Here is a 17730-nt window from a genome sequence, read left to right as displayed (position 1 = left end):
ATTCATGCTTCTGACCAGGGCCTGAATAACATAAGGGGTAGGGCCAGGCTGAAGCCCGAGGGCTCATGAGAGGAGGGGGCCCTTGATTGGCTGATGAATTAATTTGCGTCATGACATGGGAAATGCCTCTTTGCATTATACTTTCGTATATCAATAATGTGAAGTATTCCTTTTGGACACAGAAATGTGCACACATCTAGGATTCTCAAAGGCAGGTGCTCGATCAAAAACACACAGTGGCAAAAGGCCAAAAGAAAATCGGCACAGCGCTACTTTAACTCTCAAAAGAATTTTAATGTAACATTGTTTCGACCTACATTTTCTTCATCAGGTTAAAAAAACTATACTTGTTACATTAAACATTTTTTGAGAGCTAAAGTATTACTTTTTTACTCACTGCTGTTCAAAAACAGTGATGCCGCTAAACTATGGCTCAGAGTGGCTGGAGCTCAATCAGAGTTTTAAATAACCCTATTTAGGCCCCAGTAAGGGTGAACAGATGTGCTGTTTTTCCTCAGAAAAGTCCCTTATTTCCCAGGACAATTCCTGATATAAATTCCTGATATAATTCCTGAAATATATATAAAGGTAGGCTAACCAAATGCATCGTAGAACAAAAAATAAAATTCGAACATTATTCGTTATTAACGGACAGTAAGAGCTCAGGATAGGTGGAAACATGCAGAATGGACACATAACTAAAGTGCTGTCTCGGCCACTGCCGCATTTTAAAAGTTAAAATTAATTTTGTATGCTTGTACACCTACTTTAGTAAAATAGAAAACATTTATAAAAATCAAATATAAATCAAGTGGAAATTGTTTATAAAATAATATAAATGAGCAAATTAATAATATTAATAATAATTTGAAAAAAAGCTACTTTTGTGAGGCGATAAAATAAATGGGGCCCTTTGCTATAGCAGCTTCTGCTAAATCAGCTTCTGATTTCCACAGATTTTGTTTTTGTGAGACGAATTACAGCAGGCTAGCATCATTATTTTTTATCAAATGTATTTTTTAGCATTAGTTACGTTTTGTGATGTAAGAGCCAGCACCGATATTACAATGCCCCAAACTATTTCTGTCATTTTTATAAAGGGGCAAAGCAAATATTCAGAAAGGGCTGCTTTCCAACTGGTTCAGTTAGACTTTAGCCATAACCGACTGTATTTACCTGAGATAGATACTCCACACAATGGACATTTTGACTAATAGTGTTTAAATGGTCATTTTTGCATATGAAGAGTTTAGTTAGCCTACCTTTGATTAAGCAGATCTTGTGGAAGAGCAGGAATACAGGTAAATCCTGGGAAAATGGAACACTGGAGGAGCCTCAGGAATTAATTTAGTTTTGCCTGTATTAACAGCAAGTTTTCATTTTTGGCTGAACTAACCATTTAAAGGGATTGGGGTCCCACAAATGAACATTTTATTATACTCACCCTCATGTCATTCCAAACCTGTACATGGACAATTTTTTTGAAATCTTTCGTTTTCTGCAGGAAAAAAAACAGTAATAGTATAGATTTGGAACTACTTGAGGGCAAGTCAGCTTTCTCTTTAACCTGATGAGATCAGTTCATCTTCACATACAGTACATGCATGCAAACACAAACCTGAATACAATACAAATAAAAACACACATTCCCTGACTGGAGCGCAGTGTCTCAGGAGTCTCAAATTCAAGGTGCATTTGTATATACAAGATTGCTGTATCAAATTCATGTAGAAAAACAACAAAAATGATGAAAAAAATACACTAAGAGTCTATCATTGCAACTCTGGGTGTACTTGTAAAGACACATCACACTGATTCATGCTCCAAGATTTTCTCAGTCAACAGCACTACCTCATTTCTTTACAGGACTGTGTTTTCTTTCTGTATGATTTTATGAGAGTAATTTAGAAGGCGACTGTTTTTTTAACGCTGTCTGATTCATAGCCTTTGGATAATAGCAGAATCTACTGCCCTTCTCACTCTGTGTCTGTGTACTTGTGTAAGGGTTACTGAAGCCTTCTGGTTATTAGCCTGTGTGCAAGCATGTGGTCATCCGCTTGTCTAGTTCTTTGCTATTAGAGAAAAAAAAACTTGCAATATATCCTTCAGGTGTGAAGGGATATAAACACGATGGAAGGCTAACCACAAGGTTTGTGTCCATACGATCTACCTGTTGACATGCCAGTCATCTCTTTTCTCAGGAACTTCTACGCAGGGAGTCTGAGAAGAACATTTTCAGCCAAACTAGCAAATAGCCTCCATCTCTCAGACAGGTCTCGTCCCGTACTTTTATTCTTTGTCTTCTGGTTGTGTGCCTGTCACCATCTAGGGTTCATCCGAAACAGTAAATAAACTGTCCTCCATGCAAAGTCATGTTGTATAGCTCCCGAGAGGGAGGTCTGCATCTGTTGCGCTCCCTTTTTTATGCATTTAAACACCTATTTAAAGTAGTCTCTTCTGCTCTATTGAAAGAAAACCATCAACAACCTCTCATACTTTTTCAGGTCATTGACAGGACTGCCCGTGATGCCAACAACAGCAACTCTCAGTTCCGGTCAGTCTCTGTCATTTCAATAATTTCACTAACTAGTGCTTTGGTGCTAGAGCAAGACTATGTTCCTTTTAGATGGTCTTTTTTAAACATTCCAGCTTTTGTATGTACAGCAGGCCAAACTCAGGGCTGATCATGTAGGAAATTATGGTGATGATGAATGACTAAATGACAGTAAGGATCTCACACACCGCCAGCTGTCACACTTTTTATATGTATAGAGGCCAGCCAGCAACTCATCCTTGATCATTAGCTTTAAAGTCCACGTGAAACAGAGTTTGCTGAGACTTTTATTTCAGTATGTTGAGGTACTTCCAACTGAAACAGAATATTGAGTTGGGGCGGAGCTTTCTTTGTGCGCATCATTCAAACTGACGTCAACAGAAAAGGACCGCCACTCCAGATGGTCAGACTTTGATTGAAGATTACACCAAAACAAACCTTTTATTTGGTAGATTAACTTGCGTGCATTAATTGTTCACCCAAAGAGTCACAGTGTGCATGGAATAAACAGAAATTTCGATTTCACACGGACTTTAAGGTGCAGTCACATTTGTGTAATTTCAGTGACATTTCACTTGCTAGAACTTCATTGTAGAGTAGGATTTACTCAAGTCATCTTTACATCTATGATGCTTCAAGTATTCTGTTTTTTATAAAATGAAGGTAATGAGTACAATTAATAATTGTGTCGTTTTCAGTTCAATACCATTGTTATTCTGCAGCTTTTGTTCTCATCCAGTGCAGATATATTGATGCATTTCTGAAGGTTACTGTACGTGACTTTCAGATACCAACTAAGCCAAAGACAACAGTAAAACCAAGCTCAGTCGAGGCAGCAGTTCTCCTCTGGTCTAAGCGAACGTAAGAAAGTAAAGCTGCTGTTTAGCCAGTAAGGGGTGCGTGGTTTATTGGTGGCCTTAAAGGGATAGTTCACCCAAAAAATGAAAATTTACTCAATATTTACTCTCCCTCAAGTTGTTACCTTTATGGGTTTCTTTCTTCTGTTAAAAACAAAAGAAGATATTTTGAAGAAAGCTGAACACCTGTAATCACTGACTTCCATAGTAGGAGAAACAAATACTATGTTTGGATCAAGAAAAGAGAGAGTAAATGATTACACAATTTTCATTTTTGGTTGAACTATCTCTTTAAGATTGATGAGCATCTCGGTGTGATGGTTTAAGCTAGCCTATGGACTCTGTGCCAAAAACTTGTCTAATAGAGAAGTCTTAAACAAACTTAGCAGCTTTCTGGTTTTCAGTACAGAGTATTCACGTGGCCAACCTGAACACTAGTCAAATCTGTGTGGTTTCACCCTCCTGCAAAACTCTCAACTGTCCAATTTCCAAATGAAACAGCAGGATTTTGTAGGCAGTAGGGGCTTTCACACTGGAGGAACCTTTCCCACAGTTCCTAGAACTATTGTTCGAAGCACCCTTGTTTGGTGTGTTTGCACTGCAGGAACTGGTAGCTATTTTGGTCTAAAGAATGCCATTTGGGAGAACAGAGTCAGTGTCTAATCCAGTGCAATGGGAACTAATGTAATGTAAGTGTACACTGACTTGGTGGATGTAAACACTGACAAAGTATTTTAAAGCATAACAAGACATGCAGACGTATTTAGAAAGGTAATGTTAGTCGCATAACCTGTTGCCATTTTTTTCATTCACTTCTTTTTATGCATATTGTAATATTGCATTAAAAATTCTTAACGTAAACGCCAAGATGCACATCCATTTTGAAAATGCGCATCAAAAACGTATGCGCACAACTTAGTTTGATAAACATTTTATCTGATAAGAAAAAGCCACATAAACTACACTGAAAACCTATTTATGAAATAATTTCCAGCATGCACATCAGAAAAATCATATTTTGTTTTAACAAACAATAATGGGCTCGATGTTACAGCATTAATGGACAAGTTTATCAGAAAGTGACGATTTTGTTGTCTCTTGACATTGGCAACCATTCTTTATTTGCAAATGTGATTTTTCTTGTTTTGAGCATAAATATAATTGTCATCTTTGGACAGAAACGTAACTAGTAACTTTGTTGCTATCTTCTATTGTCAGCTTTGATGATACTATGCTTGCTGTTTGTTCAAACTACGTAGTTAAAGTTTGCTGAAACAACACAATTCTTGAGGTTTTTTATGCGATAACTTATGCGACAACAATTTTATTATGTTCAATCCTCTTAAATTTCTAAAAACGAATAAGTTAACTTAATTCCTTCATGTTGTTCCAGCACAAATGAATTGTGTGGAACCCAGCATTTTATACGGTGTACTGTATGTAGCTTTAAAAGGTGATTTAGTTCTTAAACTTCAATGTTCCATGTCCTTTATAATGAAAAACATAACAGTGGTCCTATATTCTCCAGTTAATGATTTGCTTAAATACATCATCACATCCCTTCAGAGTTCAAAAATTAGTTCTCATGAAACTGGGCATGGTGGCTATCTCCCTGTAGCAAACTGGTGTGAAAGCCCCTAATGTGACTGCACCTTTAGAGTCAGCAATTTTACTGAGATTATAACAGTTGGTCAATTTGCTTCCTGTCAGTTCTATGTAAGTTCAATAGTTCACCCAAAAAATGAAGAATCTGTCATTATTTATTAAGCCTCATATGGCTCCAAAAAGGTAGCAGAATTCAAATTTTGGGTTGAAGGATCCCTTTAAACTAAGTAGTTCAACTACAGTTATGTTGCCTCTAAAATCAGGATTGTACATATTAGTTATGTTCTCACATTTTGTGTTGCCAAATGTACAGTCTTAGCTTCCCAGCAAGCATTTTTTTTGTTTTTAAAAGATGTCTAATAGATGTCTAATAGATGTCTAAACATAGTCATGTTGGCTAAAACAAGGCTAAATTTGGGCTGTCAGTGCAAATCTAATAGTCGTCTCAGAATAGGCCAAAACTAGACTAGTCATCAAATAAACAGAAATGAATGACTACACATATAAAGTCTGTCTAATCTGTCTATTAGTTCTCTAGTTAGAAGTCGTCTATTAGATTTTTACTGACAGCCCAAGTTAAGCCTTGTTTTAGCCAAGCTGTCTACGTTTAGATGTCTATTAGAAGTCTATTAAACAAAATTGTTTGCTGGGTTTGCTCCAGAGTCTTATTCATTGGCTATAGTGTTCAGCGCATCCCACCAACAGCATTTGGAATGTGTGAAAAAAAATGTTTCTCTAATAAAATAAGGAAATCGATGTTGCGCCAGGGTTAACAGATGTCTTGTCTCTCACATTTTATTGTTCAAAAACAGCCCTTCAGGATCAGTTACAATTCAGATAGCACATTTGCTGCTGCTTAATTTAACCGTAGTTACATCTTCAGCAAGGCACAACTTCAGAATGGGACATTTTGGATTATCATGCAAGTGTTTTCTCAAACAGGATGAGTTGATCATCTCATTTTACCTCATTTTAATGCATCAGGCTAGTTTCTACTCCAGTATGTTAGAGAAAGCAGTGGTTTTAAGAGAGATGGATAGGAAACTGTTTGAAATTAGAGTTCCCCTGTCAAAGCCATACCTCTCCATACAGATACAAAGGTGCATATGGGACATTTTTATACAGTGCTTACTGCTCAGGTGTCACACCTTACTCTGAAGTAAAGCAAGTGTGCATTGAAGAATGAAAACCTCACCTTGTCCTCCTGGAAAATGAAGGCTTTCATGACAGGGGAAAAAGCAACAACAAATAGTAACACTGATGCACAGACATTGTTTTTTTTTTTTCTATAGAAATCGTATATTCTAATGACCGTTTTCTCTTTGGTGCTTCGTGGTGACCTTTCTATTCTAGTGACGTGAGAACTCATCCTTTTTTATGTACTTTCCCAGTCAACCAGCAGACCTGTGCTTTTCTGAGATTCTCAGCACACATACTGTGGACACATTTGTGAAACACCAGCAGCAGTATTTGGTCTCTGATGTTAATCTGTTAATGTGAGACACAACATCAGTCTCGGGAAACACAAAACTACACTTACCCATTCATGTGTCTGATGTCTGTTTGTATGTTCTGTTTGTATGGCCTTCTTTGTTAAAGCTTAAGACTGGAAATGGTTTAAGACAGGTAATTGAGATTGAAGAAGCGTTCATTGACCATTTGTTTTTGAGATTGACTCTCCATTTTATACTCTACAGCGATATTATGGTCTGTAGATATTGCGACACCAGTCTTTTCATAGTCGGCTTGTATAAGAAAGCTTCAAGTGACTGGGTTAGATTGGATCTAATCTTTTAACTGGAACAAATGTGCCCTATGAATAATTGATGCAATGAAATTATATCTGATCAAATGTTGGTACTCAATTATATGCGTGAGCTGTGAGGGGTGGAGAGTTTGATGGATGGATGCAGTGGAGAAATATCTAATATTATTAGGTTTATGTTCTTCCTTGCTCACTGTCTCTGTTTGTGAGGTTTTGCGGCAGCAAAGTATCTGCTAGCTTATACTATGTAAATAAACATCTTATCAACAAAAACTCTGTCTCACTGTTTTGAAGCAATGGTATAAATATGAGTCATATGTTTATTATTATTCATTAGTAATCTTCAAGAGGACTTGCCATACACTGTAAAACCCAAAAAGTTAAGGTAACTCAAACAGTTTGAGGAAACATTTTAGTAAAACTAATCTATAGGAGTACTGTGAACTTCAAGTCTATTTAAGTTGAAGAATGAGATATTCAATCAACTTATTACCTTTAACACTGAGTTCAAAACTCTTTTCAAAAGAGTAGAATTAATGTCCAGTAAACTTTGAGTTAACTAAACTCATTTCCTTTGATAAAGTTGATTGTTGGGTTTTACAGTGTATGAAACACATAGTTGCAATAAAATTACTTCTATGCAAACTGATTCCAGAGACTTTATTTAAATGCCAGCAGTGAAGTAATGTAACGGGGCATTCTTTGCTGAGATCTTTAAAGGGGACCTTAAGTATATACAAAAATCACTTTTATAAGAGGTTAAAACAGTGATGCAACATTGTGTGAGCATAACCATCCTTTAATGGTATAAATTAATTACACTTCATAAAATCTGTCTGCATGAACACTTTGATTGACATTTTCCTTTGTACGTGTCATCATTAGGCATGGACCGGTATAAGATTCTGACTGTATGATAACCTTGGGTAAAAACATAATTGTTTCATGATATCACCGTTTTGTAATTACTACTCTAAAATATGTTCTTTATAAATGTCTAAAAATGTTCAATGTTCTCCATTGAATATGGTATATATTTTTAAACATTTTAAATATCTTAAAACAATAAATGTCAGGCTAAATAATGTAATTAAGTCATTGGTTTCTGCTGTCTTAATTGAGACAACTCAAGCCATCTTGAAATATGTTGTAAAGCCTGGGTCAGTTGCTCACCGGCCTGGCAAGGTGTTTTAGCAGACACATAGATGACTGTGTCATCTGCATATAACTGGCAGTTAACCCCTGGGTGACAATCTGGAAGATCATTTATGTACATTGTACATAACAATGTGCCCTTGAGGTACTCCCATATTGTTAGAACGCACAGATGTCTTCACCCTATTGACCCTCACACATTGCTGTCTCCCACCCAGATAAGACCCAAACCACTGTAAAGTTTCTGCTGATATTTTGAACTTGCTTAATTTATTTAGTACTTACTTCCATTTTCTGAATATTTCCTGAACAGAATAACAATGTAACCTAACCAATAAAAATGTAGGCCACGTACTTTTGGGAAGCTGATGATAACATAATAAGTTATTACCTTCTGTTAGGACTCTGAGGAGGGTTTAAGAAATGACACTTATGTATATCAGGCTCAATGCTGAACCTCCAATAGATGGCACTCTTTCATCACTGCTGGCTCATTTGCCTGACATTTTAAGAACTTCCATTTATTCTATCAAAAATTTAGTAAAAAGTAAAAAGACCTAAACTAACATTAATAATAGAAATTAACTTGTTGTTGATGATAGTAGCCTATTATTTCTAGCAAAAGTTGTATCATCCTCGTCCAATTATTCTGCATATATTAGCATGTGTCTGATTGTCTTTGTTCGGCTGTGCTTTCTTTATTGTAAACAATATTTGATATAAGATTATTTTAATGCCCAGAACACATAAATGGCCCGTATCCTCTCTTCAAGCTCTGTGTTTGGGGTGTCTTTTGTTCTGAGAGAGAGAGAGAGAGAGAGAGAGAGAGAGACAGAGAGAGAGAGAGAGAGAGAGACTGCGCTCGGAAAGGTGGATGGATGAGCGAGCGAGCGAGCGCGCGTGCGTGCGTGCGTGTGTATTGGTTGGTAGGTTGGTTTGGTTTGGTCGCGATGAGGAGAGACTGCGCGAGATGCTGCTGTTGACACATTCCTTGAAAGATGTGTAAAATGGCGCAAGTATGTTGAAGCCACCGGCTGTAGTTTATATCAAAAGGAGCTGATTACTTCCTTCCCCATCCTTGTCTTCGCTCTCGCCTCACCTTCTTTTATTGCATCTCGTCTAATTTTCAATGTGATTAAATGGCTTCCGGACGGCGCCGCCAGGCTCCATGCTCTCTCGGAATACTCCTGCTCGCTTTTGTCGGTAAGTGTGTGCTCTCTCTACGGTAAACTCGCCGTATTGGGTCACTTGGGCAGCAGGGTTGACCGTGAACTTGGATCTCATTTAGGGTCTGCTTTGGACGGGGTTCTAAAGCGATTGTAGGGGTTGTGTTTACAGCTGTAGTTGTAGACTGGGGTGGGTGTGTTTGCCTGCATGTAGATGGTACTGAAGCATGAATTGGTTTTGTGAATGGAGACTTCCACGCGCTTGCTGACACGCTGTATTTGGGTTTTCAGGTTGTTTTAAGACACTGAAATATGCTTTTAATATTTAAATATTTTAAATTGTGAAGTTCACATATATTAAAAAAAGCATTGTTTGCACGGGTTTTAATTGTTGGATGTGGAAAATAGCAATAATATTCTAATTATAATTCTTAGGTAATATGTGGTAGCAACCTGATGTTACTGCATACACATATGGTCCATACGTTTGATTTGTTCCAATGCCTTATGAAAATTGAACCTGAGTTTTATTGTGTGTTTTTGAGGGTTCATTGCCATACGCCAGTTTTATTATTAATATGGTTAAGCTACTGTTGTTATCAGTTGAACTACAATAACCATGTTTTTGGTTTTATTTAGACATTGTTTAAGGGATATACTGCATATCGGTGTTGGACTATTTCTTATATGAATGCATTTTTATTCAGGATTTAGGCAAGCCATTACTGTTGATCTTTGTCAAGGGCTTTGATTAACTTAATAAAACCTCATATGATAATAAACAATGATTTTCTCATTATGAAAGTTTTACCAAGCATATTTTTTTGTGGATTTAGCTTTTGTATAACCAGTTTTACTAAACTAAGATTATGAGTGCCACGATTTAACAACAATAAACATGGATTTATTTGTACACTGTCAGAAAAAAAGGGTACGGTTGGGGTCCATTTGTGAACACTTGGGGTTCAAATGGTGAAGTACACTTAATGGTTCATAGTAGCACCTTATAGTACGCATGTATGGTAAGAATAAACAAGTTACAAATATGTTCTCAACTGTCAAAGGGTCCATATTTGGTCTGTTTAACACCCAAACAAAGGTACAATCACTTGTGTGAAAAAAGGAGCAAGTCAGTGTGTATGAAACGGTCATTCATTTATATCAAGATAATAATTGTCATGAGTTGTAGCTTATGTGTAAGAAATGCACAAAAAGCTGTACATTAACAATAAAATGATTTAATTAAATAAAGCATGACCTTATAATTAATATTACAAATTAATATTTTTTCAGACAGTGTAAAACCATAGTTTTCATAAGGGGAGTGTGTTTGATTGATCAGAACAGTAGTCTCCATCAATTTTAAGTATCAGATTACTATGTTTTATGCTAAAACATCAACATATTAGCACAATCTAAAAGAGAATAAGCTAATATTGTTCAAATTATATTTCATTATTAATATACATCATATAAATAGTAGCCAAAACTTGCTTGATACTTCACAGACAATGAATGGACAAGTGAGCATAACGATCATAGGAGCAAGCCTGAGGCTTGTGCAGTTTCATATTCTCTGATTTATGATCGACTGTAGCCTTGAATAGCTATTTTTAAGGTCTTTCTGCTATTTGAAATCTCCAGCACTCTAGGCATGTGTATAGCTCTATTAACATTGACATTCACAGTATAGGTTTTCAGTACATATTGTTCATTTTTTTGTAGTCAGGCCATCCAGGTATATCTTAAAATTGAAGATGCTTAATAAATATATGCAGTTGAAGTCAGAAATATGACCCCCCCCCCAATTATTAGCCCCCCTGTTTATTTTTCCCCCAATTTCTGTTTAACAAAGAGAAAATATTTTTTAACACATTTGTAAACAGAATAATTTTAATAACTCATTTCTAATAACTGATTTATTTTATCTTTGCCGTAATGACAGAAAATGATATTTTACTGGATATTTTTCAAGACACTTCTATACAGTTTAAAGAGACATTTAAAGGCTTAACTAGGTTAATTAGGTTAATTAGGCAGGTTAGGGTAATTAGGCAAGTTATTGTAAAACGATGGTTTGTTCTGTAGACTATAAAAAAATAGCTTAAAAGGGCTAATCATTTTAACCTTAAAATGGTATTTAAAAAATGTAAATTGCTTTTATTCTAGCCGAAATAAAACGAATAAGACTTTCTCCAGAAGATAAAATATTATCAGCCATACTGTGAAAATTTCCTTGCTCTGTTAAACATAATTTGCGAAATATTAAAAAAGAATAAAAAGTTCAAAGGGGGCTAACAATCAACTTCAATTGTGTGTGTATTTATATAAAATGATTTCCTAAACCAGCCTACAGTAGCTCATCTCAGCCCACAGGTGAGCAGCTTGTGCCTGTTATCTCTTATAGACAGCAGGAGCGCCGATTGATTGTTTCCTTTTTTGTGTGTTTCCATTGTAGAGGAAAAGTGAGGAAAGAACTGAAGGCTGCTGTTGTCTTGAAGATTGTGTGTCAAGGCTGCCTTTCTCTTTTCCTCTGTTTCTTTGTTCCCCCTGTAATTGTCAGTTTGTGTATGTGAGCGTGTGGCCTGTTTGCTTGGGCTGGAGGGCAGTGTGCAGGATGCGTGTGCTTATGGAGCATGACATTTAGGGAATCGGGATTTTGCTTAGTATTCACAAAGCTCATTTCACTGCCAAGTACTTCGATCATCTTAAGCAAACCACATAGACGCCGAGGTCACATGTTAAAATTACTGGCTTGTGCTGAAGTCTTCCTTCAGGTCTTCATGGTAGGGTGCCATTACAGAGCTGCCAATCAGGAAGGCACTTAGTGTGAGGAGAAAAGCATGGATTGAGTTGGTAAATTGCAAAATGTCTTTAGTCATCTCTCTCTGTTGCAGAAAACTTCTTTTTCATTTTCTGAGGTTTCAGGTTGGCAAATATATCGCATGATGTATGCAACTGATGAATGAAACAGCTTTGTATCACATGTCTTTGTATTACAAGACCTGTTGATGTATAGTAAAGGCCTAAAGGCCTACTGTAATTCTATCATAGATACTCAAGGGCAGTAGCAATTCCTTCAAAAGAATAGAAACTCATGATGTAATTACAACGTCAATGTCTCTAATAATAAATCTTATATCTCATGGATGATCTTTGAGCTTGGATGGTGTAAATGTCTTAATGCTAATGCTGTATAAAAACTGTGTAAAATGCTGATCTGTCAGCTGAAATTTACATACTGTCCATTATTTGTGTCTTCATGCACTACTGTGCAAAGGTTTGGGTCATTTTTTAGAGGGGTTTCTTTATGTGCTCACCCCATCTGCATTTAATTGTAAGCATTTCTTATTATTTGCAACATTAAAAATGGTTGTGCTGCTTAATTATTTTTTGAAAACCATACACATTTTTTTCAGAAGTTCTCAAATGTTTTATTTGAAACGGAAAACCATTGTAACATTGGGATTTCACTCTTATGTTTTTATGAACAGTGGTGGACTGGGACAGTGGTTTCACCTATGAACATTATTACCTTACGGCCAACAATCGGAGGTTTGGGGGGTGGTTGGTGGCGGTCGGTAAGTGAAGAGCGATTGTGGTTGGAGGTTGGGCAGGCAAGATTCACGATTGACCGTAAGGCCACCGGGTGCTCCCAATGACCAGTGTGCTCCTGAGTATGAATAATCAATTACGACAAAATGAATAATACATTTTCATAAAATAATGAGTGGGTGTCACGGTGGCACAGTGGGTAGCACTATCGCAAACAGCAAAAAGGTTGCTGGTTCAAGCCCCAGCTGGCTCAGTTGCCATTTCTGTGTGGAGTTTGCATGTTTTCCCCATGTTTGTGTGGGTTTTCTCCGGGTGCTCCGGTTTACCCCACAGTCTGCGTGTGAATGTGAGTGTATGGGTGTTTCCCAGTGTTGGGTTGCAGCAGTAAGGGCATCCGCGGAGTAAAACATATGCTTGATAAGTTGGTGGTTCATTCCACTGTAGCGACCGTTGATAAATAATAGGACTAAGCTGACAACAAAATGAATGAATGAAAAAAATAAGTGTGATAATGGTGTACAGATTTCGAATACAGGTTTCAAAAAAAAGCAAGAGTTTAAAAAAACCTAATCGATTCCATGCAAATGTCAACCTTCCACCAAAATATTGAAACCCTTTCTATGTTTGTTGTGTAGGCTTGTATTTTATAGTACTGTAAAATTACTCAAAAATATCTCTGTTAATGTTTTCAGGCAATTGTATTTGATTTACCAAAGTCACACAAGTGGCAATTTTACATCTGTCACATCCATAACGGAGAAGTGTCACATCTATAACAAAGTTTTTCCTCATAAATGCATAATGCTAAACAAAATAAAATCAATCATTTTTGTTCTATAGTCAGCCAACTCCTATTCTTTTGATTAGCATTGTTTCTTTGGAGTTTGTGCAGTTTAATTTGTAGAATTTCTACAAAGTGTGTTGTATACTGTAAACTCGCTCACTTTTTTCGTCACATCCATAACGCATGTTTATTTTCCTCATTTCAAACCTAAAAGTTGTGTACAGATTGATATTTTTTATATCCTATTTTTATTATCCCATAACTCTGTGATTAGTTGTTTCGGAAAATATAAACAGATGTTTCAATACAATGTTAACATATACTCACTCTGTGAAATTATTCTTTTACTGCAAATGTCACATCCATAACACTGGAATTGCTTACTGATTAAAACTTTTGAGTTTCAGTCTCACAATGCAATTATATATCTATCTCACTTGATATGTGTGAGCGTTCCATGAAGAGCCAATCAGTTACATTTGCTGGCCTTATTCTGAACACAATAGCTAATCAGTAGTGTTTATTAATCCACTGAATAGTGCTCAAAAAGTGAGCTGGGAACGTTATTATTGTCACATTTTTTTAAAAGGGTTAGTTAACTCAAAAATGAAAATCACCCTTGTAGCGGGATTTGGCTTATAAAATGGGTTGGGCGCCAGTGGTTAAAAACCCCACTGCAGTTTCTCAAATAAGTCCATTAAATAAATAAAAAATATAAAGTTTAGGGTTAGGGTATGATTTAATCAAATAACCCAAAATCAAAGTCGACCAAATCAACATATTATTAAAGGGAAAAAAAAAACAAAAAAATGAATTATTAAAATGGTAAAAATTCGAAAGTTAACAAATTTACAATTTAAACTTGCAATAAAAAAAGTTAACAATTTAAACAGTAGATTTTCCATTTGTGCACTCTAAAACAACTGTGTAAACAATGCACTTTAAAATGTCTCTCAGTTCGCATACGTTAAAGTAGATTTGTTTCAATCCCCTGAGACCTTCATTCGTCTTCTAACCAAATGAAGCTGTTTTAGATGAAATTGGAGAGCTCCCTCAGCCTCCATATTCATCAGCAGTCCTGAGACATTCAATGTCCAGAAATGGAATCAAAAACATTTTCAAAACATTTCATGTGACTTCAGTTGCTCAACTGTAACCATACGAAGCTCCAAGAAAACTTTTGTGTGCCAAAAAACTGTAATATCAACTTTGTTGAAATATGGCTATGGAGCACACTTACCGTGAGTAAGCCTTTACCTTTAAGCATTACCTAATAGGATGCTTGCGTGTCACGCTGCTCACTCCAAATGGCAATATGTCAGATTGCCTGTAGTAAATGTACCTGATGATTAATCAGATCATTTACTCAGATGTGTAAACTGATATTCATAGCTAGCAAATATTTAACAACTTAATATATTTGTGGCTCTTTGTGAACAGACCTCTAGGTTGTGAGAGAATTCAGCTCAAAAATGAAAGCGCTTACTCTGTGAGAGGAAGAGAAGTGTGCTTATAATGGCCACATGGAAGAAGACAACACCATTGTAGCCACAGGCTGAGTGCATGTGGAGTTCAAACAGAAGGCCTGAATTAATGCATAATATTTTTTTCAGCTTGTACTATATATGCCTGTCAATGTTCAGCATAAAATAGTATAGAAATAAATATTCGCTCGCTGAAGGATTTATTACATTCACTGTGCACTTATTGAGTAATGAAAATTTTAATTGAAAAATTCCTCACATATCAGGCTGATAATCCAGTATTAAAAACAGCCTGCTCTAGTTTCAGAACGATGTTGATGATGATGATGATAATGATGATGAGGTTTTAAGGTCACCATAAAAAGAATGACTTTTCCTATTCCCTGCTCTGTGGCCGCAATCTGAGAGTTCTTTCTGTAAATCTTAACAAAAGAAAGGGGCTGAAAGCAGCTGTCACACTGACAGCATGTTTCAGTGCTTTGTCACAAAAAGTCAAAACAAGACCTGCAGTGTGCGAAAAGACTGCCACACTGGAACCCTGGGAAAAAGATGCAAAATGAAGAGAGCAAAAGAGTTTGGTATTTGAATTGAGCAGGTGAGGCTATACAGACGCCCTGTTTATTATTGGCAGAAGGTTCTGTAAAGAGAAGGACGGAGGATGCTAATGAGGAGGTGACATTTGGGGCCCCTGGACATTGTTTAATTCATAGCTACTGTATAGGTCATGCTAAACCAATGATATTTAGAGTGAGGGAATGACTAGCGAGAGTGGAATTATCCTTGCTAATGAAACGGAGTTCTTCATGGCCAATGCACGCTTTAATTCGGTGTGCAATTGGTGTGATATTTCACCAAGTCAAGGTCAGAGAGGACCTAAGAATTGGCATTTAGTTATAATCACATTTTTATGATTCAGAGCAGGACACATTTTCTTTGCAGCTGATTATCTTGCCAAGTCTCGTTATACAGAAGGTGTTTTCCTCTTATTTCCAGCATTGGTTTAGAATTAGAGGTCTTAATTTCAGCGTGTAAAAATTAGGGCTGGGCGATTTAATCAGAGAACGATTTTCTTGCACGTTTTGTCAGTAAAGCCAGTTCTAGTAAACCTTTAGTACATATATCCAGATGGTGCAGCATTTACTACACAGAGACATAGTTCACTGATTAGCTACGCAAGAATTGATTTTAAAATTGAATTCTATTTAATTGGTCGATAATAACATTGAGATAATCATTCTGTGATAGTGAAGGCTGTTTGCATATTTTCTCAGTGAACTATGGCTCTGAAATAAATCCTGCACATAAAATAAGTTTTTTTTTTTACTCCAAATTTGCCTCATAACGTCAGTCAAGTGTCACAAGTGCCATCACATGACTTTAGAATACTTGAAAAGTCCATTGACCATTTTCTTGGTATTAGCATTATTTTTAAAACATGCCAGACATTCATTCATTTTCTTTGGCTTAGTCCTTTTTTATCAGGGGTCTGAACCACAGTGGAATCAACCACCAACTACTCCGTCATAGGTTTTACCCAGCGAATGCTCTTCCAGACGTAACCCAGTAGAGAAAAAACACTCTCACATTCACACACACACTCATACACTTGGGCCAATTTAGTCAATCCAATTCACTAAATAATTTCTCAGTGAACTATGGCTCTGAAATATATCCTGCTCATAAAAGTATAGTTTTTTACTCCAAATTCAGCTCATAACATCAGTTAAAGTTTTGAAATAAATACATTTTTATAATGATTCCAATGTTGTTTTTATTAGTCATGTTAAATCAATGACTGCAGGTAAATCTCCTGTTTATTCCGTAAACTATATAGGGATTTTCTGGGTTTCTTTGTGTGTTTATGGAGGGGTTCATTGCTTTCAGTGCCCTCTGGTCTTTGGAGAAGATTTACTGATGATCATCCTGTGCTTCCCTGACAATATGTCCATGAAAATTGCAGGTTTGCGCTATTGTGTTTGTGTTTTCAATTTGGTTATTTGCCCAGCCCTAGTAAAAAACACTTTAAATGTCCTCAAATTTGGTAAGGATTTATGCTTGAAAGTGGAGCAATAATTCTCCTCCTAAAATGAACTCACTTTAATGTTTGGGTATTTGTTTTGGCAAGATAGGATTTCCCTTTAATTAAAAAAAGAAAAAATAGTCGTCATTTGACTTCATGTAATTCCAAACATTACTTTTTGTTCTTGTGCATCCATAATTTGAAGCATTGCAAGAGTTGAAGAAATGCAATAACCAACCATTTATATGCCATCTAAATTTTCTTCTAAAATTCGCATTTTTCTCAGACTTATGTGTAGTTTCAGTAATTTCACTTTTGTGACGATGCTTTTTTAGGTTTTGTTTTATTGTATTGTACTTAAAGTGAAATAACTGAACACAAATATAGGAGATTGAGCAATTGTTTTGATGGCATTTAGAGAATATTGTATGTTCTGTCAATGTTTATCATTCATCAACTGGCTGAAAGTTTCTCCAGGGTTATAAGTTACTTCTTTGTGCCATTATTATATAGCTGTTGCCTGAATTCAGATATTTATTTTATTTTCTGTATATTCCGTATATTTTCTGTTGTTCATTCTAGTACTCAGTATGAATGGGGCTTAACTATGGAAACCATGAATGTTTTTCATCCTACTTGAACTCTACATTCCAAGTCTTCTCAAGTCATGTCAACAATCAAACACAGCACAACAGAAGCAAGCATAAAGACAGTAAATAAAGATGGTTTAAATAAAAACCTGGTTGTCTTTCTCAACCATGTTCCTGGAGAACCACCAGCTCTGC

At 36.2% G+C, this 17730-nt stretch overlaps 1 protein-coding gene across 1 annotated transcript in view; it reads left to right on the top strand.

Annotated features, from left to right (window-relative positions):
- Positions 1–8860: 8860 nt before the first annotated feature.
- Positions 8861–17730, top strand: part of igdcc3 (immunoglobulin superfamily, DCC subclass, member 3) — a 132736-nt gene continuing 123866 nt past the window's right edge. The window contains exon 1 of the mRNA XM_056461597.1: positions 8861–9139. Coding sequence (XP_056317572.1) covers positions 9076–9139 — 64 coding nt within the window. The 5' untranslated portion in view covers positions 8861–9075. The remainder of the gene's footprint in view (positions 9140–17730) is intronic.

This window comes from Danio aesculapii, chromosome 7 (genome assembly GCF_903798145.1).
Source record: "Danio aesculapii chromosome 7, fDanAes4.1, whole genome shotgun sequence".
NCBI lineage: Eukaryota > Metazoa > Chordata > Actinopteri > Cypriniformes > Danionidae > Danio > Danio aesculapii.
Note: the sequence above shows the minus strand (reverse complement) of the source record. Positions and strands in the feature narration are given on the sequence as shown.